Source organism: Sceloporus occidentalis, unplaced genomic scaffold, assembly GCF_023333645.1.
Source record: "Sceloporus occidentalis isolate IW3139 unplaced genomic scaffold, rSceOcc1.0.p SCAF_8, whole genome shotgun sequence".
NCBI classification, from domain to species: domain Eukaryota; kingdom Metazoa; phylum Chordata; class Lepidosauria; order Squamata; family Phrynosomatidae; genus Sceloporus; species Sceloporus occidentalis.
The window spans coordinates 26,428,742-26,442,229 of record NW_028316988.1 but is presented as its reverse complement, the minus strand read 5'-3'; the positions used below and the strand labels follow the sequence as shown (position 1 = coordinate 26,442,229).

General features: G+C 44.6%; 1 protein-coding gene across 3 annotated transcripts in view; it reads left to right on the top strand.

Moving 5' to 3' along the window:
• The window catches only part of DPP9 (dipeptidyl peptidase 9), a 32,739-nt gene extending 20,476 nt beyond the window's left edge, over window positions 1–12,263 (top strand). Inside the window, exons 1-8 of one of the 3 annotated variants that reach the window (XM_089535696.1) lie at window positions 150–217; window positions 3,069–3,205; window positions 4,216–4,338; window positions 6,548–6,706; window positions 7,490–7,714; window positions 9,413–9,581; window positions 10,714–10,828; window positions 11,868–12,263. In XM_089535696.1, coding sequence (XP_089391822.1) covers window positions 3,077–3,205; window positions 4,216–4,338; window positions 6,548–6,706; window positions 7,490–7,714; window positions 9,413–9,581; window positions 10,714–10,828; window positions 11,868–11,967 — 1,020 coding nt within the window. In that variant the 5' untranslated portion in view covers window positions 150–217; window positions 3,069–3,076 and the 3' untranslated portion in view covers window positions 11,968–12,263. Of the gene's footprint in view, window positions 1–149; window positions 218–979; window positions 1,095–3,068; window positions 3,206–4,215; window positions 4,339–6,547; window positions 6,707–7,489; window positions 7,715–9,412; window positions 9,582–10,713; window positions 10,829–11,867 lie in introns of those variants that run through there. The other 2 variants (XM_089535697.1, XM_089535698.1) reach the window with 2 other exon arrangements.
• The last annotated feature ends 1,225 nt before the right edge of the window (window positions 12,264–13,488 follow it).

The window sequence follows — 13,488 nt, the reverse complement described above, 5'->3', positions numbered from 1 at the left end:
ACAAGACCTGCAGTGTTCTCTCTGTGGTTTATCACTATCCTCTCGGAAACATTTGAGTTGTGCAAATGCGCTGTGTGTGTATGTGTTTGTAGGTTGGAACGGAAGCAGTGCTTCTTACGACAGTTTCTTGATAAGAGATATCAGTCACTTCTCTCTTGCAAAAAGAGCAAGAGGGAGGCAAGATCTTTTAATCCTTACCTTTTCTACAAGGCGAAAGGTAGGTTTTCTCTATTTTGGGGAAGCAAATAGCTATAAGGAAATGGCTGAGTGCATGCTTTGCATCCAGTGATCTCTAAACCTTGGTCCTCCAGGCGATTTGGACTTCAGCATCCAGAAGCCCCAACCAGCATGACCAGCAATCAGGAATTCTGGGAGCTGTAGTCTGGAACCTCTAGGATCAAAATTTGGGAACTGCTGAGTTGTAAATGGCCCCCCATATCTCCATGAATGTATGGGAAAGATTGTCGTAGGCACTGCCGCTCAGTGCAAGTAGGACTAAGTTCCATGGAGTTGCGGCCGGGTTCAGTGTACAGAATCCACTGCAGCTTTAACTGCTGTGGCTGAATGCTATTGAATCTTGGGAACTGTGGCACCAGAGCTCTCTGACAGAGAATGCTAAAACTCTTGGGCCCTTGAACCTCACTCTCCATCCCGAGAGTCTATAGGATGGAGCCATGGCAGCTGAAGTGGTGCCAAACTGGATCATTTCTCCAGTGCGGGCGCAGCTTCTAGTCCTCATGGTCCTCAACAGAGGGCAAATCATGCTTCTTAGTCCTTTGTTGAAGACCATGAGGACTAGAAGCTTTACAGGAAGAAGTGTAATGCACCCACTTTGCAGAGGGAAAGGTTCAACCCTCAAGTAAGGCCAGTTAAAAAGCCCTCTCTGAAGCCCAGGATAGCCTAGAAGCCAGTGCAGGCAAAATGGGGCCTGGACTGATGAAAGATGGCTTCTTGGCTTGCAAGGGGAAGAAGAGCCGTAGCTTTGGTGGGAGAGCAGCTCCAGTCCCGGGTTCAAATCCCTGCCTCTTCAGTTGAAAAAGTGAATCCAGGTCCCTGGGGTGAGGAAGATGACTGCTTGAAGAACACAGTTACAGGTAAGCAACCTGTTCTCTGAGAGCCAGAGAGTTTCTGCTGGTCAGGAAAAACAGTATTGGGCCAAAAGAATTGATGTGATCTAAAGCCATTGCCTATGTTCCTTGTTAAATCAGCACCATGGGAAGTAGAGTCTTAATTTAAGGGCAGCACCCTGGAGGCAGAGGACCGGCTCTGCATGGCAGAGGGTTCCCATGTTCAGTTCCCAGCATCCCCAGTCAAAAGGATATATAAATATTGGAAGGGATGTCAGGTTGAGGATGGAGAAAGCTTGTTTTCTGCTGCTCCAGAGAAGAGGACACAATGGAGCAATGGATGCAAGCTACAGGAAAAGAGATTCTGCCTCATTGTTAGTAAGAATTTTTTAAAGCATCAGTGGAAGATGCTGCCTTGGAGAGGATTTTAGACAGAGGTTGGATGGCCATACGTTGGTAGGGCTTTGGCTGTGTCTTCCTGCATGGCAGAATTGGGTTGGACTGGATGACCCTTGAGGTCCCTTCCAACTCTAGGAGTCTACAAATCCCATGAGAAAGACCCTTCTCTGACTGGGATCCTGGGGGGAGGCTGTTGGAAAACAATATTTGGGGAAATGGCAAGAATGTGGCCGGCTTTCCACACCAGATATCCCTGGTTCAAACCTCGACTGCTCTAGTTGAATGGATCAGTTGATGGCAGGTGAGAATGGCCAAAGTCGTTTTGGAGTTCCCTCCAAGACCTTGGAGACCTACTTTTCAAGGTGCAAGAAGAACAGAAGGACCAGAGTTTTGTTGCTGTGGGTGCCTTTACATAGCTTCCAACTTATGGTAACCTTAAGGTAAATAGGGTTTTCTTGGCAGGATTTCTTCAGAGCAGGTTTGCCCTTGCTTTCCTCTGAGGCTGAGAGAGTGTGACTTGCCCCAGGTCAGCCAGTGGGTTTCCATGACCGAACAGGGATTCAAACCCTGGTCTTTCAGAGACCAACACTCAACCCACAACACCAGATTTTAGTTAGCCATCCTTGGGGGATCATGGGTGTTGCCATCTAACCTCCAGAGAGCACCAAGCTGGTGGGAAATGGGATGGAAAACCCCTTTTGCTCAAAATTTTAGGATTTAGTTTTGATGATGCTTTATTGCTTGTCTCAGTTTTAGCTTGAATGTTCAGTATGGTCAGACTGTGCAAAGGAAAAAGGAAAAGCTATTGCGACAAGGACTCGTGACACCAAAATGTTATCTCCAAACCACAATCCTTGTAGTACTTTTCTACTTATGGATACACATCCTTCTCGAAAACTGTGGGATGGTTTCTTTTTCGTGGGGGTTTTCTCTTTGCAAAATGTCTCTTTCCACATCCTGAGTTGCATCCTTTGCGATGGGGCAACAGTCACGTCTGTGACGTGCGGCGAACGGAGGCGAGAGGTGCCTTGAAGTCTGCGTCCGCAGTGCAGAAACAATCCGGTTTGACACCACTTTAACTGCCGTGGTTCAAAGTTTGGGGACTCTGTGAATAGTAGCCTTGTGAGACATTTAGCCTTCTCTGTTAGACAGAACCAACATTTCCCAGGATTCCATAGCATTGAACCAAGGCACTTAAAGTGGTGTCAAACTAGATTATTTCTGCAGTGAAGTGGGCCAATGGCAACAGCCTTGAGCTTAGAAAAGTCCTTGCAATTTAGGTTGCATCTGCACTGCAGAATTAATGCAGTTTGACACTGCTTTAACTTCCGTGGTTCAATGCAACGGACTCTTGGCCTTTGTAGTTTGCTGTGGCACCAGTGCTTTCCGACAGAGAAGGTTAAATAGCTCACCAAACTACAAATCCCAGAGGATTGAGCCATGGCAGTTCAAGTGGCATGAAAGTGCTTTCTCTCTGTAGTGTAGACAAGGCAATAATAGTACCAAGGACAAAGGAACAACCAAATCATCTTCATGGAAAAAAAACCATACTTTGCCCACCTTTGTCTCCAAATGTTACGCACATGTTCTTTGCCCACTTAGACGAAGATATGGGTCTCTTCTTCGTGGCGGTTGTGACCATGTTGGTCTTCCGGAGAGGCTCCTCTGCCACGTCGGATCAGGCCTTGGAGGGAGCATGGAAAGGGTGGAAAGAAGTCCACAGCAAGGAGTATCTTGAGGTGAGTGCCGTCTTAAAAAATAATAATTTTTATTTCATTTATCCATAATGTACATTAAAAAGACAAACGTTCCATATATTATATATACAAGCTTACGCAGACCTACATTCATTCTTTTAAATGCCACCACTTCCACCCATTCATCTTTTTACAATCTTCCATGCCACTTCCTAAGGCAATAAACCATAGTTCTTGCGCGGTATTTCTTCACCAGTTGCTACGTTAATTTTGTCATCAGAAATAATAGTAATAATAATAATAATAATAATAATAATAATAATAAATATTGTTTTCTCCTTATCTTCATTTAGGAAAGATGTATATCTGTTTTTACTAATTTTCTACTTCCTTTCCTTCTTTCTGAAATATACAAGTCCTCTTTGCTTTGCTTTTTTCTCTTTTACTTTCCCCACAATTAGATACTGTCTTCGTTTCCTAATTTTGAATCGAATGACCATTTAGGTACATTGTTAACTTATTCATTGTAGTGAGGCTGCTTAATGTGTTAATCTGGCCCTCTGTAGTAAGTGTTATTCTGGTTTTCCAGCGTTTGGCATAAATGATACATGCGGCTGTTATTGTATAGAGTATTGCACTTAATTCTTCGTGGTTGGGTTTGTCTTGTATCCCTTCTGTTATGGTTAATAAAAATAATTCTGGGATTAGAGGGGATTGCCCTTGTAGTAAAACAGCTCCCCTTACTTTGCAAAGTGACCTTTCTTGGACTGCAACTCCCAGAACTCTGCACCACTGGGGATTTGGGGCAACTATAGTCCCCAATGCCTAACTTTCCTCCAAATGCAACCGCAACCTCTAAAAAGATCAGCCTCAAAAGCTGGCAGGCGTTGCATGAGCAATGCAGGAATCATCCACTTTGACACCGCATGTGGGATTTGTAGTTTGGTGAGATATTTAGTCTTCTCTGTCAGAGAGCTCTGGTTCCCCAACAAAATACAAATAACAAAAGAATTTGCTCACAGCTGTGTAACTGATGCTTTCCATGTTCGCAGGAAGAAGAGGTCTTCCGTCGGGCGGTGTGGGAGAAGAACCTGCGGAGAATCGAGCAACATAACCTGGAGGCCTCTCTGGGCAAACACAGTTTCCGGCTGGCTATGAACCACTTGGGCGACTTGGTAATCGAGACCCGCACTCGGGGCAACCCTCCTTGGCTGAGATTGTGTCATGCGATGGAATGGTGACACCATTTAGCTGGACTGAGGGCATGGCTCAGTGTCTCTACTTTGCATGCCCAAGGTCCTGGATTCGATCCTCAGCATCCGCACTCGGGACAACCTTGCTTGGCTGAGATTGTGTGATGCGGTGGAATGCCAGCGTCTCAAGAGGGCACCCACAACCATAACTTAATAGGGAGATTTGATCCTGAGAGGTGTTGGGCAATTCAAAGCAGGGAGCAATAGCAATAGCAATAGCAAGTACATTTGTCCCTCTATATTTGCTAGAGTTAGGGGCAGAAGACCCCGTGAATATGGGAAAACCGCAAATAACAAAAACACCCATGTTTTTACTGTGAGGACACCTCTCTAGGACTCTCTAGGTCCTCCAGTGCAACTCTGTGGTCAATGTCTGACAGACACTGACCATAGAACTGGGCTGGAGGAGCTACAAATGCCTCGTAGAGTATTCTCTCTTGGTATCTCTAGGTCTTTCAGTGCCACTTTTGGTTAAAGTTGACCACAGAGTTGCACTGGAGGACCTAGATATTCCTAGAGAGAACATACTAATCAAATCCGTGAATAACAAAATTTGCAAATATCAGAGCCGCAAATATGGAGGGATGAGTGTACATTTCTCGACCGCTTATCAGTGCGCTTAAGCACTCCCTAAGCGGTTTACAAGCCTACGTATACCGGATCTGAGAACCAGAACTTCAGAATGCAAGGTCCAAATGAAGCTTTTATTTGCAGATAACAGGGAATCAGCACTCACACAAAAGCACACTCACACATTCAAGAGCTAACAATATGAAAGGTGGTAGCACAGAGCGACTTTCAGGATTGCAGAAGGCGATTCAGTACTATACTGGTTTCCGAAGATTTCCAATTGGGAAATTGAATAAAATGGAAGTGGCTCAGCATGCTGCCTATGGATCTGACTCGGACAGCACTTGCGAGAAACCAACAGAGAGTCTGTTTGAATCTCAAACAAGACTGAATTGGGGCTGCCTTGGCGGTCATACTTATAGGGCAAAACATGCCCTTAGGGTAATTTCTGGGATGAAGGTGAAATTTCCAGGAGGGAATAATAGACCTGGACGTCCGTAAATAGCTGGACAATCACTTTAAATGTCCCTAGCTTGGACTTCGGTTCGTGGGTAAACACCAAGTCTATCCCCCACCATCCCTCCTGTTATGAAAGGGATTATGTAGATCCTAATCTTGATCTATCTCACCCGACTATAGTTTTTTGTGGGTTTTTCAGGTTATGTGACCATATTCTAGCAGAGCTCGTTCCTGACGTTTCCCCAGCCTCTGTGGGTGGCATCTTCAGCGAATGCTGGCATGGAAATGAGTGGTGTGTGTGTATGTATGTATATGTATACTGTGTGACCCTGCATAGGGAGGAGTGATTTCCATGTGAATCTGTGTATTGATCTGTTGTTGAATGGCAAGGCCTCAGGGTAGGTAGGAGGATATGCAAAGAGGATTTGTGTCTGTTTAATTAGAGATCCATTGTCTGCTGGGGAAAAACAACTGACCCTGGGTGGTTTTCATTTGCATTTTGCTTGTTCTTGATTTAAGTGTTTTTCAGTAGCCAAACTTTGCTAACTTTAAGGGTTTCTTCTTTCCTGTTGGAGTTGTCCAGGTGCTTGTGGATTTCAAAGGCTCCCCTGTGGATTCAGAGCTGATAGTTGTTGGCATAGTCCAGAATTTCAGCGTTTTCAAAAGAGCATTTTATGCCCAGGATGGTTTATAATGTGTCACAATCCAGGGTCACACAGTATGTATATACCCCACTCACTACCATGTCAGCATTCTCCGAAAATGCCAGCCACAGATGCTGGCGAAACGTCAGGAACAAACTCTTCTAGAACATGGCCACATAAACCGAAAAGCCCACCAAAAACTATGGATGCTGGCCATGAAAACCTTCCACTTCACCCAGCTATGTGCCAACACACATTTCTTTCATATCCATTTGATATTGAAAAGAGGAAGTGTGGAGGGAAGTAACACTATCCTATGACTTCTCCATCTTCTCTTCTCCAAGCTAAACATCCTCAGTTGCATAAGCCATTCCTTGGTTTTTATTACCTTGACCATCCTCCTCTCGACATGCTCCGAGGAAATGGAAGGAGAATATTAACCCTGTTTTCCTCCCCAGACGGATGAAGAGTTTAACCAGATGCTCAATGGCTTCCATCTTGATCCGGTCCAAAGACACGGCAAGGAAGTTGCTCTATTCCAAGGATCGACCGATCAGGATGTTCCCAAAGAAGTGGATTGGCGCACCAAAGGTTACGTCACCCCAGTGAAAAACCAGGCGAGTTGAAATCCACCTGGGAAGACGGATGAAGGTGCATCTGTAGTGTAGAAATAATGCAGTTAGACACCACTTTAGCTGCCCTGGCTCCAGCCTATTTGTAGTTTCCTCCTCTTGCCAAGAAAACCCCGTCCTTCGGGTCGCCATAGGTTGGAAATGCCAATAGTTCAGATGAAAATCTTGTAGAGAGATTGTCTGTTAGTCCCAAAGGGGGAATGACCTGAATCACAGGGTTTGTTTAAATGAGAGAAACAAAGAGGAGAGTTTGCATGCAGGAAATCCCTATCTATCTAAGGAGGGGGGAAGAGAATGCAAACATCTTCCAGCAGTATCAAACTGCATCATTTCTACAATGTAGATGCACCCTTAGATATATTTGACAACCTGTCTGGCGTTAAATACCACCTATGTATCATTTTATAACAATTCTCCCTTAGATGATAACTCAGTGTTAGGAGTTTATCACACCAGGGCTAATTTCGGCATTAAAGAGAGATTAAAGCTCATTTAAAGCATCCTGCAAGTAAAGCAAAAATGGTGAGTGATTGCGCGGATGATTATCACACGCAATTGCGCAAATAAAGTGATACTGGAAATGTATTGTCGCCGAAATCCCGAAAGTACAAAGATGTGTGTTAATGTTTCTTTGTGACCATTTTCATGGCAACGTGAAATAGTGTCATGTAATTGCGCAATTTTTCTGGGATATTCACGGGATAAACTCCCAACCTCCTTTGTGTGATAAACGCCTAAGATGCATCTACTTTCCATCTGGATTCCTAGGGCCATTGTGGCGCATGCTGGGCGTTCAGCGCCACCGGTGCCTTGGAAGGATTGCTGTTTAAGAAGACTGGGAAACTGGTCGCGCTGAGTGAACAAAACCTCATTGACTGCTCCTGGAAGCTGGGCAACCACGGCTGTCGGGGAGGATATATCACCCGGGCCTTTGAGTATGTGCGCGATAACGGAGGCATCAACTCGGAGCAGGACTATCCCTACCTGGAAAAGGTATGAGAGATCCATAGGCCCATGGGTCTCCTACCCAATTCATTTTTATAGTGAGTTACTGGGATACTGGGATTTGTCCGTTTTACAAGGTCTTGGGCCTAGGTATCTATTGTTTTTGAGCAACAAGCTAAGACGGGGCTTCGTTTTGCTTTTTTGTACCTATAAAACCCAGGATTGTCATAGAATCCTAGAGTTGGAAGAGACTCCAAGGGCCCTCCAGTCCAACCCCAATCTGCCATGCAGGAACTCTCATTCAAAGTACTCCCAACAGATAGTCATCCAGCCTCTGTTTAAAGACCTCCAAGGAGGGAGACTCCACTCTAATATCTGAGGAAGGAGTGTGTTCCACTGTCAAACAGACCTTACTCTCAGGAAGGTCCTCCTAATGTTGAGGTGGAATCTCTTTTCCTGGAGCTTGTATCCATTGCTCCAGAGATCATAGTCTCTGGAGCAGCAGAAAACAAGCTTGTTCCCTCCTCAATATGCCATCCCTTCAAATAGGGCTCTTGTATCACCTCTTAACCTTCTTTTCTCCAGGCTAAACATCCCCAGTTCCCTAAGTGGTTCCTCATAGGGCATGGTTTCCAGACCCTTCACCATTTTAGTCACCCTCCTTTGGACACATGGCTCCAGTTTCTCAACATCCTTTTTGAATTGTGGTGCCCAGAACTGGACACAGTATTCCAGGTGGGGCCTGAACAAAGCAGAATAGAGTGGGGCTATGACTTCCCTTGATCTAGACACTATACTTCTATTGATACAGCCTAGAATCACATTGGCCTTTTTAGCTGCCGCATCACACTGTTGACTCATGTTCAACTTGTGGTATAATAGGACTCCTAGATCTTTTTCACACATAGTCTCCTTAAACCAGGTGTCCCCCACCCTATATCTATGCATTTCAATTTTTTGGCCCTTACATTTTCCTGTCATTTCCAGCTTTTCTGTTGAATGGGGAATGGGTCACTTAAGGAGTGTGTTGATGTCTCAGGCAGCCCCCACACTGCGGAATCAATGCAGGTTGACACTGCACGGCTCAGTGATATGGCATTCTGGGATTTATAGTTTGGCAAGCGATTTAGCTTTCTCTGCAGAGAGCTCTGGTGCCACGGCAAAACAACAAATCCCAGGATTCCTTAGTGCGGAACCATGACAGTTAAAGCCGTGTTGAATTGTATTAATTCTGCAGCCATCTTTTGCATTCCCCCCCCCCCCCCCCAGAATTTCTAAGATGGATTTTCTGAATTGGCCACTTGGGGGAGCCAGAGAACATGTTCTGTGTTTTCTAAGAGCGTTATAATGATAACTAAAGTGAGTTACTTTGCTTGACTGCAGTTAATAGTAAGAAGTTAATATGTCGGGGGAACAGTCAAATGAGTAAAGTAACTAGTTTCTTTTAAAAAGTAATTCATTCTAAGCTCTGTACTCACTGTTTTTAGTGGGGAGGGCGTATTTTCAATCATCTTTCCAAATACGTTTGCCATTAGTTGGGCTGCAATCCAGGGCTGGGGAACTGTTGGCCCCATGATGCAGCTGGGCTGTAACCCTTACAATCCATCACCATTGCTAGGGCTCATGGGAGTTGCAGTCCAGTCATATCTGGTGGGCCACAAATGGCCCAATTCTCCTTTAAATAGTATGCAATGCCTCAGTTTGAAACCAACACCTCCCTCTCACCGCGTTTTCTTCTTCCTCCAGGAGGAATCGGGTTGCCGCTACAATGCTCAGGTGCGCGCGGGGAACTGTACATCCCTGGTGCAAGTCCAAGCGGGGAGTGAAAAGGCCCTGGAGCAAGCCGTGGCAGCGGTGGGGCCAGTTTCAGTGGCTGTCGATGCCAGGAGCTTCTTGTTCCATTTCTATAAATCTGGTGAGGTGCTGTTTGGACACAGAAGCGTCCTTGGATATGATGGGTGTTTGCTCAAGAGCAGAATAACAGTGATGATTGGTGACTTCCATGTCAGTGGGGTGATGAATCCACTCCAGGTTTTAATCCATGCTTTAAAAGAGCTCTAGTCTAGAAGGTACTGTAATATGTAAAGGCCAGACTTTAAAGGAGCTCTCCATGGTGCTGAAACCATCCAGGTCTACCATCAGCCTTCAATCTTTGTGGGTTTTCGGGGTGCAGGATCCCCTCCAAATGTGGAATAACCACAAACATGGGCCTGTGTATTATGAGACAGACCTGTTTTGGGACTCTTCATGTACAATGATTTTCACATACTGTGTATACTTGACTATAAGTTTAGCTCATGTATAAGTCGAGGGCAGGTTTTGGGGTCAAAATTACGGATTTTGATATGACCCGTGGATAAGTCGAGGGTAAAACTTAGGGGCATGTAATGAAAGACGCAAAGGAAAACAATGTCAAAGGACGTACTAAATCCCAGCAGCCATAACTACTCTTAAGGCTGAATGGATGGGAGAGTAATGGGGGTCCATGCTTCAAGGGTCCATGCCTTTCATCAGCGGATGGTTCCTTCTTTTAAATAAGTGTTAAGATACAATACTTTCATTGACCTGTGGATAAGTCAACCCAGGTTTTGGGGGTCAATTTTTTGGACCTAAATTTCTAGACTTATACATGAATATACAGTACACTTCTGTAGGCATTCCTAAGCATTTCTCTACGCATTTTGATGGGCATTTTTGTGGTCAATTTCCTCCAGAAGTTGACCATAGAGTTGTTCTGGAGGACCTAAAGATGCCTAGGGAGAATATATTCCTTCCATTGCATGTAGGACAGTGGCTGCAAATACAGTCAGCCACGAAGAATTAAATCTGCTTAACCTGCAAATATAGAGGGACGGCTTATATTCAGAGACATTTGGGAATAATCTATAAACACGGTTGAGATATGATGAAATGTCTTTTTCTTGGTGTGTGAGATGGGTTTCAGAGTAGTGATAGTCCTGGAGTTGTGTCTGTATGTTTAAAGGGGTTCACGTTGCACTCCGTTTTCTGTCCCTGATCCCTCCTTCCCGACTCCAAATCTCTTCTAGGAGTTTTTGCCAGCAGTTGGTGCAGCCATTTTGTGAACCATGCCATGCTGGCGGTCGGCTATGGCACGGTCCAGGAAGGTGGGACAAACACGGACTATTGGATCCTGAAAAACAGGTGAGAAGCAGGATGGAGATTTTGGCCTGTTACAGACTGCCAAAATAAAGCTGCTTCGGATCTCTTTGGAGGTATGCTGTTTAAATGATGCATGCACCCTAAGAATCCGGAAGCTGCACCAAAGCTGCACTCCAGTGCTTAGGAATGGAGTGTGGCTTTGGCGCGACCTCCGGACTCTTAGGACCCATGCATCATTTAAATAGCATACCTCCAAAGAGACCAGAAGCAGCTTTATTTTGGCAGTCTGTAACAGGCCTTTGGGAGAAGGAGAGATCGCATGATCTCTTTTCATAAGTGAATGGTCTTTTCATCTGAATATGAAGATATTTGGTCAATTTGTGCCAAAACTGAAAGTTCCTATATCCGATATACTCAAATGTGGAAAAACGAGGAGCTACCAACAGTTAAAAGTAGCAAATGGTGCAAATGGACAGAATGGCCCATTGGCTAGGAAATAAATTGTCAAGAAAGAGAAAGAGAAAGAGAAGAATAGACTAAAGTTACAGACAATGGGAAAAAACATATGGCCAAATCTATGTAATGCATAAGGGAGAAAAAGAAATACCAGACATAGATAAAACAAAGTGGAAATTTGTCAGAAGCAAAAGAGAGCAACTAATAGTAGAAAAAGCATTAGACAATACGATAATGGAAACTATATGATTCGAAGGATTTCAATGCAACTGGATGAGAAGTATGCAAGTCTAGTTTTAGCGACGTCGATGGAACTGATAAAGTAAAGAACAAGTATAAGACGAAGCCTTATAAAAATAAGGTCAATGTCTTTCTCGTTGTCTGATAATAGTGGATTGTAGATATATTGTGGGTTTTTAAATATATATTTGTTATTTATTAAAAACAAAACAGAACAGAAAGTTGCCATGTTGGGAGGAATGTCAGGAGGAATGTTGAGAGGAATATCGGGGGGAATATTGGGGGGAATATCATGAGAAATGCTGGCTATAAACACCATAAAATAATAAAGTAATAAAACTACAAATAAAATCTCATGCGCCCCTTTTCTCTGACTCTCCCGCAGCTGGACGGAGAACTGGGGAGAACAAGGTTACATGCGATTGGTGAAAGGGGTCGACAATCACTGTGGGGTGGCCAACCAAGCCAGTTATCCCACCTTGTGACCGCGGAAAGGCGAAGACGAGATCCCCTTTTCCAAAACCTTCACTGCTTCGGATGGCCGAGATGTCGAACGGCCAAGTTGAAACATTGCCGCCTTCCACAAAAACCACAGTTTGCAAGACTGTGGGATGATCCACTGCCAGGGCAATGATTCTGCCATTTTTGGCATGCTTTCAATATGGCAGCCATGGTCACCGTAGTCAAAGATGTTCAACTGCTTGGGAAAAAAATGCTATTATCTATATCTATATATCTATATCTATGCATCATAAAAATAAAGATCCTGCAAAGATTGCAACGTTTGACTCCGTTTTAAGCTCTGACTTGAGTCGCAACTTCCCATAGGTTTAGTAGTGTGCAATGCTGAAAGGACCCAGAGGGTGGTGGTATATTAAAATGAACATGCAATTTTGAGCATTGGGACAAAGATATTTGGAAAATGTGGGTCTTGCAAAGCAGCCAAAGTGGTGCATTGGTTTGAGCGTTGGACTGCGACTCTGGAGACCAGGGTTCGAATCTCAGCTCAGCTATGGAAACCCATTGGTAAGAGGGAGGAATGAAAAGTAAAGGGATGGACGGATGGATGGGTGACACAAAATGGAGAGAAGAAGCTAACACATTGGAAGATAGGAAAAGAATTCAAAAAGAACCTGATAAACTAGAAAATTGGGCTGAAACGAATAGAATGAATGCATTTCAATACAGACAAGTGCAAGACTGCATTTTGTAGAATGGGGGATACTTGGCTCAGTGCAGTGAAAAGGACCCACACTCTCAGCCCTAGAAAACTTGGTGACAGGTTCTTCTTAGGCTCACCATAAGTCCGAAATGACTTGGAGGCACACAACAGCAACAAATGGGACCAAAATGTCCTTGACTGGCACTCTGAGTTAGGATTTGCTTGGTTGCTGATGTTTAGACAACATTGTGGGGCTTCCTCTGTTAATGAGTAAATGGATTGGGAACCGCAAATTCAATTCAAAGTGCAAAAGTAGTTTCCGTTCTGTTAACTCAGGGGCAGGAGGGGAAGCATCCTGCCCTTCCCAGTGCCATCAGGCAAAAGCAAACTGCTGTAGCCTCTGCTAACTTGTGGGTCTTTCCTCAGCCATAACTTTTGCTCCTTGACAAACAAAACAGACAAAGCTGTTGCATCGTCAGCATTGTGTTCAGTGTAACATGGACGAAATATTGCTTTGCCGCAAGCGTCTTGGATTTCATCTGTGAAATGTTGACAGGTATGAGAGCCAGTGTGGTGCAGCAGTTTGAGTGCTGTACTGTGGATACCAGGGTTTGAGTCCCCACTCGGCCATGCAAACCCACTGGGTGACCTTAGTCACACTCTCTCAGCCTCAGGGAGGCAATGGCAAACCCGAAAAAACCTTGCCAAGGAACCCCCCATGATAGGTTGCCGTAAGTCAGAAGCCGACTGATAATTGGGCTTTGCAAGGGAGAGCAAAGTCCAGGCATGCAGACCCAAACAACTGGACATCTCCCTCTTGTTTTTCTCCAGGCACAGTTTTGTC